This window comes from Taeniopygia guttata, chromosome 12 (assembly GCF_048771995.1).
Source record: "Taeniopygia guttata chromosome 12, bTaeGut7.mat, whole genome shotgun sequence".
NCBI classification, from domain to species: domain Eukaryota; kingdom Metazoa; phylum Chordata; class Aves; order Passeriformes; family Estrildidae; genus Taeniopygia; species Taeniopygia guttata.
This window is the reverse complement of record NC_133037.1, coordinates 346,578-365,184: the sequence shown is the minus strand read 5'-3', so window position 1 is coordinate 365,184 and position 18,607 is coordinate 346,578. Positions and strand designations below refer to the sequence as shown.

The 18,607-nt window shown below is 52.0% G+C and overlaps 1 protein-coding gene across 2 annotated transcripts in view; it reads right to left on the bottom strand.

Annotated features, from left to right (window-relative positions):
* Nucleotides 1-18,607, bottom strand: part of PLXND1 (plexin D1) — a 70,407-nt gene that overhangs the window by 27,787 nt on the left and 24,013 nt on the right. The window contains exons 6-18 of one of the 2 annotated variants that reach the window (XM_030283480.4): nucleotides 18,360-18,534; nucleotides 16,790-16,898; nucleotides 15,810-15,912; nucleotides 12,901-13,008; nucleotides 11,024-11,113; nucleotides 10,089-10,182; nucleotides 7,512-7,675; nucleotides 6,621-6,772; nucleotides 6,399-6,498; nucleotides 3,266-3,405; nucleotides 2,761-2,928; nucleotides 767-857; nucleotides 348-623 (exon numbers count right to left, since the gene is read on the bottom strand). In XM_030283480.4, coding sequence (XP_030139340.4) covers nucleotides 348-623; nucleotides 767-857; nucleotides 2,761-2,928; nucleotides 3,266-3,405; nucleotides 6,399-6,498; nucleotides 6,621-6,772; nucleotides 7,512-7,675; nucleotides 10,089-10,182; nucleotides 11,024-11,113; nucleotides 12,901-13,008; nucleotides 15,810-15,912; nucleotides 16,790-16,898; nucleotides 18,360-18,534 — 1,770 coding nt within the window. The remainder of the gene's footprint in view (nucleotides 1-347; nucleotides 624-766; nucleotides 858-2,760; nucleotides 2,929-3,265; nucleotides 3,406-6,398; nucleotides 6,499-6,620; nucleotides 6,773-7,511; nucleotides 7,676-10,088; nucleotides 10,183-11,023; nucleotides 11,114-12,900; nucleotides 13,009-15,809; nucleotides 15,913-16,789; nucleotides 16,899-18,359; nucleotides 18,535-18,607) is intronic. The other variant, XM_030283481.4, reaches the window with a different exon arrangement.

The following is an 18,607-nucleotide window of genomic DNA, read 5'->3' as shown; positions in this document are numbered from 1 at the left end:
TCTGCAGCACCTGCCTGGTTTCAGGCCAGGGCATTGTAGTTCTTTTCCACATGTCCAGTATTTCATTTAACCCCTTGCTACAGCACCCTCCCCAGGCAGCTCTCTGGCATCATGCCTCAGAAGGCATCCCCACACCAGGCTGCATCTCCTGGGGCAGAGAGATGCAGAAGCTGCAGGCTGAGCCAAAATCACCTGCTCCTGCCTCCTGCCTCCCCAGTTCCACCCACCCCCTTCTCTGTGCTGTGTCTGTGGACAGTCCCTGTGCTGGTACTTAGGACCGAGGAGCTGCCCAGGGTGGAGATGGCAGCACCCAGAGAGAAGCAGAGCTGTAACCACCACCCTCTTACATGTATGACCAGAGTTAAGGGCTCGCCAGGATGGTGCTTGATCCACTTCTCCTTCTTGGCTGTGGAGAACTGGGGGTCAGCGTAGTAGCCCAGGCTGAACTTGCTGATGTGCGAGGCCTCCTCGGAGTACATCTCCTCGTCCAGGGCCGAGCGCTCGTCAGAGTAGAGGCGCCCGTTGAGGTAGAAATCAACAGGGGCTGGCTTGCTCCCCACAGTGAGGTTGGAGGCAGCTGGAGAGGGGCAGGTGATGGCCGTGTCCGTGTGCACCTTACAGCGCTGAAAGCAGGAGTGTGAGCGGTCAGAGCCCCGCGCCACGAGCGCTCCAGCCCGTCCTGAGGCTCAGGCCCAGCTGCACAGCTTCTGGCAGCAGGCACGCAGCCCTGCTGCATCCCCGGGCCGTGCCTGGCCAGGACACCCACCGTGTGCTCTCTGCCGATGCCACGGACAGCCATGGACACGTTCTGCACCAGCCCAAAACCTCTTCCTTCCAGGGTGATGATCCTGCCTCCGCTTTGAGAAGGGAAGAAAGAGAGGGTGACTGCAGAGGAAAGTGTAGCAGTGGGATGTGAGGGTTGCATCTTCCTCCTGTCATTTTCTCAGAGGTGTTTCCAAGCCTCCAGAGCAGAAAATGTGACCCAACAGCCAAAGTCTTCTTCCTACTTACAGCAGAAGCAGGAAGCTACCTACACAGCTACCACAATATCATGGAAGAAAGGAAGGAAGGAAGGAGGGGTAGATGCTCTGGGGGAAAGCGGGGAGCCTCTTCCAGCATCAGTGAGCTGTCCCCTTTACTCCCACTGTCCAGAAGAGCAGCCTCTGCATGCCAGGGTATGCAGCAGGCATCCTGGCCACTGGCCATGTAAGTGACCTGTGAAGTGATGGCCAGGACACATCCCCTGCCCTTGCCCCTGCCCCTGCCCTGCAGCAACCCACACAGAACTGTGAGACTTGGAGAGGAAAACGTCCCTCATTCTGCATCTTCCAGGAACTTGTGATTTAGATCAAAATGTGAAAATCGCTGTGTTTTGAATCTGCTTGGGGGGAATGCAACACATGTGCTTCTCACTGTGCAGTCAACTAACAAGAATAATGAGCAGCCCCAATGTGCACAAGGCAGAACAGCAGCAGGAGAACCATCACCACTCATCTGCACCCTAGATCAACCTTCCCCGTATCACATTTGACGTGTTTGGAGTATTTGCCAGGGAACAGGCAACTCGCAAGTCCTGTTATCTGAAGAGCACTCCAGGCACAGTGACTTTGGGCACGAGGCCCCAGGGTTCTCTGAAGCCTGGGGATATCACTAGGAAGTTATGATCCAAGTTTCTCACTAGCCTGTAACATCTACAGACTAATGTACAACTTTTGCATTGGTTTAGTTTTTGGTTATATGGATTATTTTATCAATATGTTAAGAGAAATCAGATCCAGCTAAATTTTTACACAAGTTACTAGCACCTCATGGTCAATAGCCCAGCAGTGTGCTAAGCAGTCAGACTGCATGAGCCACGCCAGAGGCCAGAGAGAGCCTACAGTTACCATCCCTGTTCTCTGAAATTTGGGAACGGCTCTAAGTGCCAAGGAAGCAGACTAAGGTGACTGAGAAATACCCCAGTGGTTTCCTTTGTGACTACAGAAAGGACATTCTTCCCTTGTCTCCTTTTAGACACTGCTCTCGCCACTCAGCAGTTGGAAGCCTGCGAGGGGCTGTGCCTGGCTGAGTCATGGCTCTGCCTTTCCCCTAACATTCTCGTAGCCTGCAGCCTTGGCATTGTGCTGGGAACAGAGAGGCAGCTTTGTTCCAAGAGGGACAGGCCACCAGAGCCTGCTCATGCTCGGCCCTGGGCGTGCTGCTTCAGCGATGTCCTGCAGCACAGCTGCTGGCCTCCCAGATTTCCTAGTCAGCCCTGGGATTTTCAGGCTCCACAGGTGAGGAGGCTGGTATTTCACCACTGTATTCAAAGGAACAGAAGTCTGAGAACTCCACGGAGATGTAAAACTAAAAGCAACACACTTTAAAAATTAAATACTGTGACCTTGGGGAAGGTTGAAATCCAAAATTACAAATCTCAACTTATCCTCCAGCAGTTTTACTGCCAAGAAAAGTCCTCAGGGTCTCATAGAGCCCCCACCTGGGCCTCCCCAAAGCACTCACCAGGTGTGCACAATATAGTTACCAAGGCTGACATTTTTCCACTCATAAATGCATCAAAACAAGCTATGGACAGTCCTGGTGTGTGAGACCTCTTCTACTCCCATGCTGGGGTTATCCTGGAGCACCCCAAGAGCAAGATAAGGCACCCTCTACACCCATCCAGCCCAGGGCTGAGAGCCCCTCTCTCCTGGCAGGACCCTCTCCCACCTGGAGCTGACCCTCTCTTTCATGGGCTGTTTCAGCTAGGCAGGATCTCACCTGATCTGGCTCTTTTTGGGGTTGATGTCTGATATAACTGGGTTCTTCTCATACTTGAAAGTGATGTTGTGGCTGGCACAAGACTTGTTCTCGAACTGCACGCAGACTGGCACGGCTGTGGTGAGCTCCACGGCGGGCATGGTGCAGGTGATGGTGCTGTCGGTGCGGCTGCGTGAGGACAGGAGGGGTGAGCTGCAGGGAGCCGCGGGCTGGAGTCTGGCCTGAGCAGCCTGGCAGGCGGGTGGCAGCCGCAGCTGACACGGAGCTCCCAGCCACATGCCGGCTAGCTGCTCCTCCAGGCTGGCAGCTCAGCTGACAGCAGCCGGCGCTGGGCCCATCCCCAGCACACGGAGGGGAAGGGCAGGCGGGGGAGGCCATGCCAGCATGTCGTGGTGCCCCCCATCAAAACCCTCGCTCTACCTGACTTCTTGGGGGACAGCACCAACCTTCCTAACGCTTTGGCTCTCCTCACTACTCCAGTGCCAGCCCCCAGCCCTGCTCCCACCTGAGGTCCGTGCACTGCTTGGAGGAGTTGATGAGGACACGGAGCTCTGAGCCAACATCCAGCCTGCTGCCTCTGATGGTCACTCTTGTTCCTCCTGCCTTCGGGCCATTCTGAGGAGCTATGGACTGCACCACGGGAAGCTAAAAACAAAGGGGAAATCTGTTTTCTAGCCTGGTAAATCTGCAGCTAGATATTCCACACTGTACATGGAAATTGATTCAGAACTTTGAGTAAGTGTCCAGCACTGTGAGGCTCAAACAGCAGCACAGCAAAAGCTTTTGCTGGCAAGGTTTCAGAAAAAGAGAAGTTATACAAACACTAAGGAGTATGATCATATAAAACCTCTGTGACTCTCAGTGGTCCCTAAATACTGTCTGTAAATGAAACATGGGGCCAAACAGGAGCCCAGAATCCCACCATTCCCTTCAGATTTCCATCAGGAGGTCCAGAGCCAGCAACAGCACAAGGTCCATCAATAAAAGGAAATTTCTCACTCATTACCACCCTCACCATCTCAGCCCTTCCAGATCCATGTCCTCCAAAATGCAAGGATAATGTTAAAGCCCCACTGGAGGATGGCCTTGAGATCAGTAAAATGGCCACCTGGGTTTAGATAACTGAATACCAGACCCCTGCTAAGGAAGCTTGAAATCTGCATCTCTTGAGGCAACAGGAACTGAGGGGGAAGTTACTTTGCCTCTTACCATTTGCAGCTTAAATTAGCATGTATGTTATCTGTGTTTGCAGCCCCTGGATATCTTCCTGAGATTCATGAGCTGGAGGCTTTGATAACTCAGGTGGCGCTGAGCCCTCTTGTCTGCTCACAGGCACCCCAGGAGAGGCTGCTGGCAGCATCCCTGCTCCATTCGAGCAGGACAGCCAGGGCAGAGCAAATCATGATCTCCAGAGCCTTCCATAGGGCACTGGTGACTCCCTCTCAGACAGACCCACGGGGGCTGGCCCCGCTCACCCCCAGCCCATCCCTTGCTCGTGCAGAGCAGACCCTCACAGGCGGGCAGTGGAGTGCAGGCTGAGCCTGCTGTTAGTGCCTTGCCTGGCAGTCTTTGCCACACAAACCCTTGCATTAACATTTACCCTGGCCCTTGTCCTACACTCAGATGGCTTCACTCCTCTACTGCCATTTCCTCTGTCAGTCTGATCGTCACCCGTTTCCACTGGATCCGTTTTGCTAACTTCTATTTCTCTGTCTGCAGGCAGCTGTCTCCTGGCCTTGGCCCTTAACCCACATATTCATAAGTGCAGCTACAGCATCAGCAGAGAGGATTATTCCTGTTTCCCAAAGCCTTCCCCTTAGCCAGAGCCAGGGGCTGCTGCTCTTGGTGCACCGCCAGCACCAATCACCTCCATCGCAGCTTTGGCAAATCCAGCTCATCCATAGCCTGCTGTAATGTCCTGAAGAAACATCTCCCTCCTCCTCAGCACAATTACAGCTGAATTTTTCTCTTCCAGCATGTTTAATAGGGACTTCGAGAGATGTAGCACACAAACAATATCTGGTATTTCATGAAGTGCCATCTTTGGAAGGGCAGTTCTGAAAGGCTTTTAAATTTTTCCAGGTAAATTGTACCAGTGCTCAAGCTCAGGTCTCACCAAGACCAGCCTTACATGGAGAGGAGAACCAAGAAAACAAGTGTTGCTTGGTCTGCAAATGGCATGAAAGCTAATTTCAGTGTGACACACCTCCATCATGCAGTGTCCCTCCCCAACATGTGCACAAGGCAGGGCACTCCCTCATATCTGCTCCAAGCTTTGCTAAGACAAACAAGACAGACAGAGATGGCAGACAGACAGACAGCAGTTTTCTACTGTGCCACCCAAGCAGGAACAGCTCCTCTCCCACTCCAGGAAGGAGCTTGCTCCCTAAGCTTGCCCAGGGCTGCCATGGACCCAGGCTGAGGCCAGGGACTGGCTTTGTTCAGCATTGGTGCTTCCACAGGTGTTTCCTGAGAGGCTTTTCCTCGCACGTTAGGAGCTGGTGAAGGAGCTGCTCAGCCCTGCTCCACACACCGGGCCCCTCTCCCCTCTCTCAGCCAGCAGTGCGGGATGTTCCAGCTCAGCACACACATCCTGAGAATCCCCAGACCAAGGGGGCTGTTGGGATGTGAACCTGGACACCTGGAAACTGTGGAAATGGGACCTGGGAACTCCTGCTGAGACTGGCCTGGCAGTGCCATCACCTCACCAGCCTCTCCCCATGCAGTGTCTGGCTGGCTCTGCTGAGTGCTGGGGTGTGCCATGCCTGCGCCGGCTGCGTGCTCTCAACTCCCTGAACTAAACACCCAATCTGTCATTGGCTTCAGGGTGGGAGAATCGCACTCCATGATCTGCCCCAAATTCCTCACAAGGACCACCGGGAATCAAAGTGTTTTCTGGGGCTCCAAGTCTCCTCCCAGGCCAGCAACTTGCAGCATGGACTGTCCTGCCCCAGCTGAAGCTGCAGTGCGGGCACAAAGACTCCAAGCACTCCACGTGCCCTCAGCACCCACCCATCACGGCTGCCCATGAATACTGTCCAAGAAGGCTCATGCAGGGAAAAGAAAAATGCATGGATTTCTCTCCAGGTTTATAAAGATGAAAGTTATCTTTGTGGAAAGCACAGCACAAAGTTATAAAGGGCTTTTCATTGCACAATGACATGGGGTTAGCTTCAGTCTAATCCCTACACATTATTTCATGCAAAAACTAATACAATCTCTGCAGCAAAAAATCAGTTCTAAACAATGTGAGTTTATGGAATGTAACTTACACAGTACAAACGGGCTTCACAAGTCTCAAAAAATTTCACAGGTTGCAACAACACTTCAGCAAAAGAGGTAGAAGAAAATGGAGTTCCTTTTTCTAGCGGGAGAATTGTCAATAGAGCTGGGATGAGACAGACCCCTGCAGGAGCTGAGTCTGGGAGTGTGGCCGTGCTGCCAGCATCCTGCTGAGGTCCTGCCACACCCCACACAGGTAACCACAGGTGAGGTGACACCTCAGCAGCTCCTTAAGGACCCCAACATGTCATTGTAGATCCTGTTCCTCAGCCAGCTGGGGAAGGTGTGGGGAGCTGCACACCCCCTTTAAGGGGCACAGGAATCACCAAAGGAACACTCAAGAGACAGCTACTCACCACGTAGGAGTACCGTTCCCTGGACCTCCCTTCCCGGCTCACGTTAACCGTGACCACATCCGAAAACGCCTCCGGAGCCCCTCCGGTCTGGCACACGACTCTGTGGATGGATGAAGCAGGTGGCAGCAGTGCCAGGGGCGAGGGGCAGCAGCAGCTGGGCTCTGCCTGGCCACAGGGACATGCAGGGGTCATGGTCCCTCCTCCGCAGCTCCCCCCACTCACGTCTCGGAGACGACGTATCTGTCGGGCAGCGGGGCGCAGAGCACGCCGCCCACGCGGACGGCGCCCAGGATGTCGCTGAAGCGGCGGCCCAGGTTCCTCCCGCGGATGGTGAGCAGCGTGCCCCCCTCCAGAGGCCCGCGCAGCGGCTCGATCTGCAGCACCAAGGGGCAGGTCATAAAGTCAGAGCATCACAGGATCCCAGAACACTTTGGGTCGGAAGAGACCTCAAAGATCATCTATGATTCATGCCATTGGCAGGGACACCTCCCACTAGACCAGGTCAGGGAGAACCAGGAGCTTCTGCCCTTCATCCCTGAGCCCTGTGAAGCAGACAGAATCACTCCTCACACTCCTGCTTGCCCAACACCAGGATCTCCTTGCTCTGGCTTGGCAGAGGAGAAACCATCACACTTCTCTGCTGTGTTGGGCAGTGGGGTTTAGTCAAGGACCACTTCAGCTGCAAACACATCTGGTAAGAAACATGCTTTCTTCCACACGCCAGTTTTGAACCCACTCCTACACCATCAGTTTCACCTGGCAGCTGCTGCCCTCAGCGCTGTGAGGGGACAGAGTACTGGTCACAACGACATCCCAGTGCTGCGAGAGGACAGGGTACTGGCCATGATTGTGCACCTGTTGTTTTTCCCTCTAACATGATGAAGATTGGATCCTGTCACTAGCAAGATGTCCTTGGCACCAGGTGACTTGACAGCATAGAAAGTCAGTGAACAATTCAGTGCTGGTCTTGACCCCATCCTGTGTCAGGGACAATGTGCAGATCCTTCCTCTGCTCCAGGCAGCACAGTGCAGCCAGTCCCAGCCCTTGGCACCACCCGCCACCTCACGCCACGCTACACTGCGAGCACCCTGCATGCAGCCTTCGGGCCTTACCTTGCGAATCTCAGGAGGTGGGCAGACTTCAGAGACCTGTGGAGGCTCGGTTTGCAGCCTGCAGCTGGAGCTGGTCTCACTCCAGAGGCAGCGGTGCCCCAGGTCCTCCCTGCCCAAGCACTGGGAGCAGTCGGCACTGCCAGTCGCACAGTTGTACACCTCCACTGAGCCACCAGAGACAAGAGACAATGAGCGCCAGGCCTGAGGTTCTCACAGCTTTGCTTAGCCTAAGGCAGCCCAACACATACAGCCCCCCATCTCCCACCACCTGCCCGCTACATTAATCCAGTAAAATCTGAAATCCAGTGGAGGAGCAGAGCAGTCTGCACACACAGCGAGACGAGGTAGCACTTGGCTACCATCCTGCAGACTTCCCAGAAGGCCTGCACGCTTGTTCACACTACAATATAATTTAGCACATTCTTTTCCTTTTTCTCCCCCTCGAAAAACAAGCAACACCCAAACTTGGAACCTTTTGTCAATTAATGCTACGTGTTTCCAACTCTCAGCATCCACATGGGAAGCTACTTGGCAAAGTTGGCTCCATCCTGCCAGGAAAGCAATCACATTGCTTCCACGCTGACAAAAAATGGGGTAGTTTGTGCTTTGTACAGTGTTTACAGTTCTTTCCTTCCCCCTCTGACCACAGACCCCTTTCATTGACTTCTTCTCCCTTCAGATCTGCTCAGCTCAACTTCCATATATTTTTCTTATACTGCCTTCACATCTCCATTAGCTGATGCCCCGGGTTACATTTCCTCTCCAGCCTCAAGACTTCTGCCACTGAAATGTGGGTATCCATGGAGGTAACAGTGAGAAATGCTCAGGAAACATGGCTTTCACACCCTTTTCCCCACAGGAGACTTTTCAGGAGTACATAAAACACAGAAACAGACACATTTGGCACTTCTGCTCATAGGAGCATCTTAAGGCACTTCCTGAGCAACTAATGAGTCCCTCAGCCTCTACGCTCTGCTGTGCTGTGCTAATGAAACTCCATCAGCACCAACGCTCTGCCTGTGCCATGCTAACGAAACATCACTGGTACTGAGGATCTCTCCTATTCTCCACAAAAAAAAGCTTATTCCATGTCATCTGCAGTCTCCCCAGGAGATTACACTGGGTGGTTTTCCAGCCAATAGCAGAGCTTGTATTCCTTCAATGGACTATCAAAACAGAGTGTACAATAAAAGCTAATAAACACTGAAATAATAAACAATAACATCAGTAATTTCATTAAAGACATTTTTTAAAAGATGCCCACGTTTGTCTAGCAGATCTCTGATGCAAGGCAGTCTCTCTAATGTGACTCACACCAGCCTGAGCAAAGTGAGGAGGAGCCAGAGCAGCATAACAGTCCCGTGGGAACTCCAAATATTCTGGCCAATTCCGATGGACGCAAACACAGCCTATGTAAACGAGCTCCTTCTCCATGCAGGAGGAGGGGAATTCCACCACGCTTTTTCTGCTGTGTTTCCTGCTCCCAGCACCACCCACACAGAGAACTGAGTCTTCTACACAGCCAAAACCCCATGTCCCACCCCCCTCCTCAGGGTTACCACTGTATTGCAAAACTATGCCCTCTTCTTTCAGCAGAGAAACCAGATCTCATGCCTGCCTATGCTGGTATCTCCAGGTATTTTCACTTTGCAAGATAATCCTCCTCCGTTCACAGGGGTTTATCACGGGGAAACCTTTCTGTCCTGGTCACTGGCTGTTGGTGCTCGTGTCTTTCTCCCTGTCACAGCCATCCTCCAAAGGAGAGCTCTCTTTGGGCTCTCCTCCTCCTCTGCACCTCGGATAAATCAGCCCCTTCTGCCACTGTTGAGAGGCAAAGGAGCTGGGGAATGCTGCCTCCAGCCAGAGCCCTTGGCAAGGGCACTGCCAAACCTCTGGCCATGCAGAGCGTGGCTGCTGCTGTGCCAGCCCTGCTCCGTGGCCAACCCACTGGGCTCGTCCTGCCTGGCTACCGTGACTGAGTCTGACTCATTTCGAGTCTGACTGCCTGCCTTCCTCACTTTGCTGATGTAGCAAGGGCTTTTTTGGGAATCCAGCCCTTCTTCGCAGAGACAGAGAACAGGCCAGGGGTGAAATGTGCTTACACATTTTATTCCTTCTCAGCAGAGGAAGCAAAAAGAAGGACTCAATTTTCACAGCATGTGGAACCTTGATGCCATGCTCCTGTGAGTGCTGAGGGAAGAGCCCTGCCCCATCCCTTCTCTCCCCGGGAGGAATTCCTCTCTAGCCCACATCCCAGCTGTGACTGAGAGCACCAGGTGACCTGAGCCATGCACCTGAGCCATGCACTGCTGACAGGTGAGACCTAAGCTGCACTTCAGGGCAGGGCTTGACTTTGGCTGGCTGTAACAGTGATGTGTGGGTGCCACTCTGGGCTCTGGGCTCACGTTCATGGGCAGTGACTCTGGGTAAACACACTTTTTGCATGTGCCTGAGAGAAGGAACTGCACTGTGCCCACTGGAGCCATGGTTTCTCCTGCAGCCATAAGCTCTGCCCAGGTTTGAGAGTTGTTCAAGCCAACCAGATGAGAGAAGCATAAAAATATTTTCAACTCAGACCTGTCATCATCCCCGGACTGTCGATAAATCTGTCTGGTTTGTCCTTCAGCTGGAGGTTCACTGGGAAGCGATGGCTTTTCTCTGATGTGTGAAGCTGCACACAAAAAACAAACATAACCTTATGAAATTTAGTAAAATAGGAGGTTACATACACACACCCCTCCCACCATGGATTGACCTTTCTTGTGAGGCTTCTTTGACCACTGCTCCTCAATACACAAGGGTCTTATCCTTAGCAGAAGAAGTGGGACAGCTATTTTGTTTTAATTATTTTGCTGAAGTCCCAGTAAACGGCACCAGGACACAGTGCCTATCGTGAGCAGAGCCCTGGGTTGCTGCTATTTTTAGCAGAAATGGACAGGAAAACCAGCAGCCTGGACTGTCTGCACATTCTCAGTGTGGGGCTGTGATACAGGTGACGTGATGGGAAAGTGCTCTTCCCCAGCTTCCACTTGCAATGTTCCTACTGCTTAAAGCCCAAATGTTTGCTGCATTTTGCAGGTGCAGTTTGCCCTCCAACAACCACACACTGCTTTCCAGTGAGCATCACAACATTTTCTCAGGCCAATTCCTTGTTCAAAATAAAAGCTACAGAAGCAGCAATGCTGAAAAGTGGCCAAATTTTTGTCTGAACAAAACTCTTCCAATTTAGAAAGGTAAACAAGCAGCTCTTTCCCAAGCCCCAGGGGAGCGGGGCCAAAGCCCCTGCAGGTCCCCACGGGGCTGGGAACACAGCACCGGTGACATCTGAGTGCCCTGCCAGCATCAGCACACGCAGAGAGCCCAGAGGGGCGAATGCAGGAGTGAGAGATGACCAGGAGAGAGCAAGTGGTGTCCCCCTGCCAGGTGGGAGGTTGGGGGTAAGACCCTGCCTGCCCTCGGACCTGATCCTCAGCCTGGGGAAGCAGGGCTGGCAGCCTCACCCCTCGACTCACCAGCACATGTACACACTCCACGGCAGAGGAGTTCACCCACCGGGCTTCAAATGTCCCGTCTGTCCCAAAATGGCACTCCAGAGCTGTCCCCTAGAAGAGGGAAGACAAGGGCAGAATGGCTGCAACAACCATTTTGTGCAGTTCTCTGTCTGTCAGTCGGTCAGCAGGGTCCATGTCCCACCTTGATTCTGCCACTGGCACCTGAACTCTGCCCAAGTCAAACAGGAGATCAGTACCCGACACTAAAGGTGCAGACCAGAGCTGTGCCTGGCCCACAGCACACACAGACCAGATGTGCCTGGCGGGGTTCTTGCAACCCCAAGAGCTCCTCTGGGCCAAGGTGTGTAGAATTCATGCTGCAGCACAGACTGGGAGACAGTGTTGTCCCGGGCCACCTTGTCCAAACCAACCCAAACCAGTCGGTCACTTGGGCTCAAAATTACCTTCCTCCTCCTCCTCCTCCCAACAACTACACTGAGCAAATCTCTAATTCAAAAAAGGACAAAACAGGTTCAAAGACAGACTTCTGTGCTGTTTTCCTGATAACGCAAGGATGATATCCTGCACCAAATTATTGCTGTGCCCACATCCTATCTCCAAGCAGTTGATGCTTCACCACTACTGAGGTCTAACTACCCTTTGAAAACCGGCAGATCTGACAAAAGACATGGAAGAAAGCACCAGGCTCCTGGCAGGCAGCTGCTGGCTCAGCAAACACACAGGCAGAACCTTGCCCAGTGCATCACCTGCGCCCAGGCAGCTCTGGCTCTGCAGCTGCCCATAGCCCTGGCCTCATGTCCCTGCCCCTGCAGTGCCCCTGCCACAGCAAAGGGTTGGGGCTCACATCTCTGAGGCTCCCAGCTTCAGCAGCACTCATGAGTTCCTCCAGAGAGGGAAGGAGAAGAAATCCTACCCAGCACCCTGGGACAATGAGCAGGAGGTGATGGAAGGAAGCCAGACTGCCAGAGCCTCTCCTGCTGCCCCTTTCCTGCTGACTCCATTTCCTGTGGGTTCCATGCACTATTGCTTCCTCCTCAGCCACCTCCAGCATCCAGACAGGAAGAAGGATTTCTCACCCTGTTTTGCTGATTGCAGAGGTCACAGCCTCCTTCCTGAAGGCTGGAGCTGTGCAGGAAAAGGCCACCCCATCCAGGCACGAGGGTCTGCTCTGCCCCTGTGCTGAGGGCAAGGAGGTGTGGTGGGAGTGGTGCCTCCACGGCCTCTAGCAGCACCCTCCAGCATGCCAGAACAGCTCCACTTCCAAAATTCTCCTCTCCTGAAGAACAAGGAGCCACTTGCTGCCCAGGATGCTGGAATCATCAGCAGGGGCAAGGCAAACCTGGCCCCATGAGCCCTGTTGATCTGATCCAAAATTACTCAGGGCAGCTTTCTACAAACACCAGAGCTTACTCAAGCACTTTCCCAGTGTTCAGCCTCTTTGCCCCAAATTCCTTTGGTTCTTTCTGGCATGCAGCACATCTCCAAAGGCACCATTTGATGTGCACTCCTGCTTTGTGCTGTTAGAATTAACATGTCAGAAAATGTCACAAAAAAATACTTTTTCACATCAAACAAGCCCTGCAGTGATGACCCAAAGGACATTTCCACACCAAATGAGCTCTGCTGTGACAATCGGAAGCTAAACAATGCTTCCATGCTGTACTCAAACACTGTGGCTCAGACAGGGCTCCCTGCCCACCACTCAGAGCTGTGTCCTTTATTCCTCAGCGCAGGCACTGGCGTCAGGCTGGATGTGGGGCTGGGAGAGCTGACACCTGCACGCTCTGTGGTGGAGCAAACACCACAAGGGAACAGGGAGTTTTATTTCCCCCAGACACCTGTCCAGACCTTCCCAATGCCTTTAGGAACTCATTTACCTTAGAGAAAGTTGCATTGGCCAGTGAGATCAGGATGTTCCGAGATACACCCGTGGGCATCGGCTCCAAAGGGGCAGGTACTATTTGAGGACAGTCAATTTTCTTCTGCTAGGTACAAAAATAAGGAAAAAAGGTGTTAGCTGGGTGCATGCTGAGCATCCTTAGCAACAAGGGTAGAGGAACCATCAGAGTCCTTGGTAAGATTAATTTCACTGGAAAATGGGTACTGCCAGGTGCACAGTGACCATGTACCTGCACCTCAGCTGCCACTCTGGCCGTGACAGGGCCAGAATAACTCTGAAAGGAGGCACTGCCACCTCCAATGGCAGATCTACCGGTGTGACCCTCTCCCACCCCCTGTAAGCTGTGTCACACCCGTTGCCTTGCTCACTCCTGCCAGCACCTGCAGAGTCTGTGCTCCAGGGTCTCCGTCCTGCACAGGCTGCGTGTGCAGGGACAGGGTACGAGGAACCACAGGGCCTTCTGTGATGGGGCTGCAGTAGCAGGGCAGCTGCACTGAAAGGCTTAAATGAACTGAAAAATTATTTAAAAAGGTCATCTGTCTCCTTACTTTTGTTCTTGTTTTAAATTGATGTCTCAGACACTGGAGCTGACTCAGAATTCCAGTCTATGTGACAAACCCGTCCTGTTCTCTCATGAGACATAAATCACACAGCAAAACTACAGCAAAAATGAAGCCAGATTGTGCGTGGCCCCAGGGTACATCTAGAGTAATGCCTGTGACAGTGGAGCCATTGGGGTAAAAGACAACAAAATACTTGGTCCATTATGCAGAACCATTTGCAGCAGGCAAGATTTCCTCTCAATTGCATTAAAGGTTATCCTGCTGTGGCTCACTGATGCCAGTACTGCTGCAGCTCCAAGGAGAGGCTAAGCCTGCCCTCCCAGAGCTATGATGCCTGTTCAGACACATCCCTGCAGCCGGACACATCCCTGGGACCGGACATTCAGCAAGGGGGAGGTTTCTCTTCTGCCCTCCCCAGACCTAGATAGGGGTCAGGGAACTACCTGGAACTGCCCATTTGACTGTAGAAAAAACATTCCACTTCTGTCAGGACACTCATCTAACCAAGCACAGTTGGTGCTGCCTAAACAAGGAGATTAAATAACAGAGATGAACATGATAAGGGAAGCAAAACAGCAAAGCAAACAACTGGAGAGAGATTTCAGTCCCAAGCCTCTTCCAAGGAAATAAAAGAGTTAAAATAAAACCAGCACAGCTACAATTTCAAGCAAAATCTCCCCTGGCCTGGTGAGTACTTGCATGTCACCAGAGCTGGCACAGCTTCCCAGAGAAATACACTTTAGAGGACTGATTAAATTGTCATCTTGCAGCCCCTTCTCCTGCTGTTCACCAGCCACCAGAAATAGAGCTTCCAGCTGACTGTATCCTTCACATCTGGATCAGAGGAAACGGGCAGAATGTCCAAGATGCTGCCGATGGAGCTGGTAGGATGCAGCTTTCCCTGCACAGCCATGCTCAGGTGCAGCTGCACCAGCAATGGTTTGTTTACCAAAAGCTCCAACTGCACGATGAAAGCACCGTGTTTCCAGGGCTACAGAGCACCTCTCCTGCTCACAAGATCAGCAGGAGGCACAGAGAGAAAACAAACATGCCCAAGCAGGTCAGCATCCAGCCCCACTGTACCTCTGGAGCAGGAGATCCAAGGAGATAGTTAATCCTTTGCTAATCGAGGACTAACCCAGGGCAGTCCCCAGGGGACCCCACAGCCCTGATGTCACCCAGTGTCACTGCTGAAGCTCACACCCCCAAGTCCCTGGCACGAGCAGCACAGCAGTGCCCAGCAGCACACACAAAGCATGAGCACCCACTGCCCCAACAGCCAGCGTGTGCCAGACCCCTGCAGGGTTCCCCAGGCTCTGGCACAGGACAGACACCCAACAGCAGCAACCATCAGGATGGTTTTCAACTTCCCAGCACCCATCCAGACAGCCAGAGAAAATGCCAGACACTGAAACCTGTGAAGTGGACAAAGGAGAGGATGCTTCCCCAAAACACCTGGGTATGCACAGGCAGGCACAGCTGACCCCAGCACACTGCTGTGCTGCTGGGAGCTGCCACTTGGCAGGGACTTTTCCATCCCCATTTCCTAGGGATTTACAGGATCCTGAGCTGTAAGTGGCCGCTTCAGCCCCACCCCGATGCCCTGCACTCCTCCCAGCTGGAGGGGAGTGATGCCAGAGCTGGCCCTGGGCTCAGCCTGAGAGGGAGGTTGGGACATCTGACACGGGGCCAAGCTCCTCTCGATGATGAGCATGGGGAACACGGGAGACCTGAGTTAAGAGCAGAGGTGCAAAAGGGATATTCCATTTACAGTGTAAAAGCTTGGCTTGGATCTAGAGCAGATTGATTGCTAAAAGGCCCATTTCATTTAAATTAACTTCAATTTAAACTTCAGTAGTAGGAACACTCTGAGCCTCTGGGTATTAAAGCTGCAGTTTGGAAAGGGGCGATTTTCTCCTCTGGGTGAGCACCCTAATGGTGCCCTAGCACATTTTTAACATAAAGCAACCTCAAGTCAAAGCCAAGGGAATGGTGGAAAATGGCTGTTTCTTCTTCTACTCAAATCCAGGAGGCCGATGTGGAGAAAGAGCGGCATTGCTCCAGGTATGACAAGTCATAGAAAGCCAAGAGATGGAGCCCACAGGAGGCACCAGGACACCTGAATCCCTGAGCCAGCCTGCCCCCAGGCACGGCTCGGCACAGCGCAGCGGCAGGGCACGGTGCTACCCACCCGCACGCACCCCGCTCCTGAACACCAGCTGGGCAGGGTGCCCAACCCCAGCAGGGCACGAGCCACGGCCAGCGAGTGCTGGCCACTGCTGGAGCAGGCTCGGAGCCCGAGCAGCAGCTGAACGAGCCTCACCTCCATCCGCAGCGCATCCTCACACTGTGAGCGGTTGGACACACAGCTGTAGGCGGAGGGGCACCAGTGACACTTCCACCTGGCTGAGAGGCAGCTGGTGCACCTGAAATGGCAAAGGCAAGGTGAGGAAAGCAGAGTATAGGTTGCTCAGAGGGGCCACACCTCAGCCCTGCAACCCATCTTCACACTCTTCAGCCTTTAATGGTGCCTACAAAAACCCACGGCAGGTGCTGGATTTCCCTCTCTTCTCCCTGGGAGCCGGCAGGGGATGTGGCCAGAGCGCATCACCCCCAGGCATCCCTGCCTGGCCAGGCCATGCATGCCAGGCAGACTGAGAGCCACCCTCCCCTGCTTAGCAAAAAATGATTTTCCCCAAAAAAACACTTTCCCCTCATCTGTCTCTCTGAGGAGCCTGGCACGCTGGACCTGAGTAAGAGTCTCTCTGCTGTTTTCACAGACATGGGAGAGCTGGCAGGCCCTGTGGTCAGGTCCTGATGTCATGCTCCTGAGAGGTGGATGCGTTTTGGTGTGTGCCACTAGAGCCCACTCAAGCTGATGGGGGTATGTGACTGCTCCCACCCAGGGCTGGAAGCAGCAAGAGAGCATGACCCTCCCTTCCCAATGCCCCATGGATTGCTGGGGAGGCCACTTCTGCTGCTGAAGGGTTAACAGAACAAGCTTTATATAAAAATATTATTTAAGCTTATAAGAAATCCAACATGTCCAGATGGCTTGAGGACCCTCCTCTGGCATCACATCTCCCACGATCCTGCCAAATCCTGCCCAGGCCCCCAGCTGCCTGCTCTCAGGAGCTGAGCACCCCCAATAACCCCACACAGGAGGACCCTCGTCCAGCTCTGTGCTGTCACCCTCCTGGCTTCAAACTGCCCCACCACTGTCACCCAGTGCCCCAGTGCCACCCACGCCCTGCCACCACCTGCCCGCGGTGGCTCCGCTGCCTGCACAATGGGGTCACTTACGCTCTCTTCGGGTAAATGTTCCCAATCCTTTTGCAATCATAGATGGTGAAATTGGCCCGGATTATGTTTTTGTTGTTGACCCGGAGAGAAGTTTCGACAACCACGTGGTCTGAGAAAATCAAGCCAAAGAATATTGGGTTGCAACAACCCCTTGCTCACACTCACACTCAGTAGACAAGAGAGACCCTTGGGAAAACAAGGGCTAAATATGATTTGTTTTCTCTAGGGCTTCCTCTGAGCTGCATTTCAGAACTTGGACCAGTCATCCTTTCTCCTCTGACATTCAGCTCTTCCCTCTTAAATCAGCACTTTACATTACTCTCGCAAAAAAGAACATGGGGACTTTCAGCACAAAATTCCAGCATGTTATGCAAGTGTTAATTAACAGATTTAATTATTCTCTTCAAGTACAGTTGGTGCTAAACTATAATTTTTAAAATGTGGTAATTAAAACATGTTAGTTATCATGTTTTAAAATCCCGCTCACTTTCCCTGTGCCAACAAACCTGCAGAGAGCGGAAATCCTCTTTTGGCTGGGCAACACACCAGACTACCTTCCCTCCCCCCAAAATTGCCTATTTTTTTTTTCTTTGCAATTTTGCCATATAAGCACCAGGGAGAAGAAACAATGCTTCTTTCAGAATACAGACAATAAATCAGTGCACTGGATTCCAGAAATTCATTTGGACATTGCTGAAACCAACAATACAGAGCAGTTAATGATCTCCCATTCTTTGGATAGTTTGGGAGGAAAGCAATGCAACTTTACAAATGAGACTAGGAAAAGTGGAATTTTAAAAGGACTAGCTAATTCTCCCCCTGCTGAAGTCAGCCATCTTCAATAGCACATTCACTCCAGGCTTGAAGGATGAAAACTCTACAAGTGCTTAAGTCTGGACTAAAGCATCAGACTTCTCCAAAGGCACTGAGAGGGGCTGACCGCCTCGCTAAGTGGCCAGTTCAGATCTGGTCAGCTCAGCCAGCAGCTCAGCTGACTTCAGCCTCATGCACAGGCGCTCATCTCCTCTGGAGGCAGCCCGTGGAGCCTCGAGGCAGGCTGCCCCTCTGGCACCATCGGAAAGCAGGAGACACTGGACACCTCTGGCTGGCTTTTGATTGCAAAATGGGGCTAAGAGTTCCTGAGCTCCTTTAGGCACCCACTCGCTCTTCCTCCAGAACTTCTCCTGAAAGGCAGCATGTGTTTTGGAGGGAAATTAAACAAAGCAATTGAAAATATCAATATAAAAAAACGACTTTATTTGCCCAGGGCTAAAATGTTTTTGGCTTAGTACATACTAAATCAAACCAGATAAAAATAAGTACATGAACTGGCATTTAAGTTCTGACGTTTAAAACAAAAATTGATAAATTTGAAATACTATCAATTCATGTAAAGATGGTGGAACTCCTATGCTTCAGAGTCATGTGCCCTATAAAACAGACACAGCTTTGGTCTTTTCTCCCCTGTAAGTGTTAACTGCACATAAAACTGAAAAAATAAATAAAGCCTATTAAAAACTATGTCCACAAAAGTGGTTAGAAGGAACACAGATTGTTTGCCTCTACATACCTTGGTCATCAGGAAATGCTGGATATTTCTCATGTGGAAGCAAACTGCAATAAATAAATTGGTTTACATAATCCCCAGCAACTCTGGCTACTGTGTAGATATTGTTTCCATAGTCACATGAAATATTTGTTCCATTCAGGTTCGGGATAGTTCCATTTATTTGTATTATCAGGGCCTATATTAGACAAAAAAGTCAGCTATTATCACAGAAAATTATATTTCTAAATTGTCGACATTTTAGATGCTTT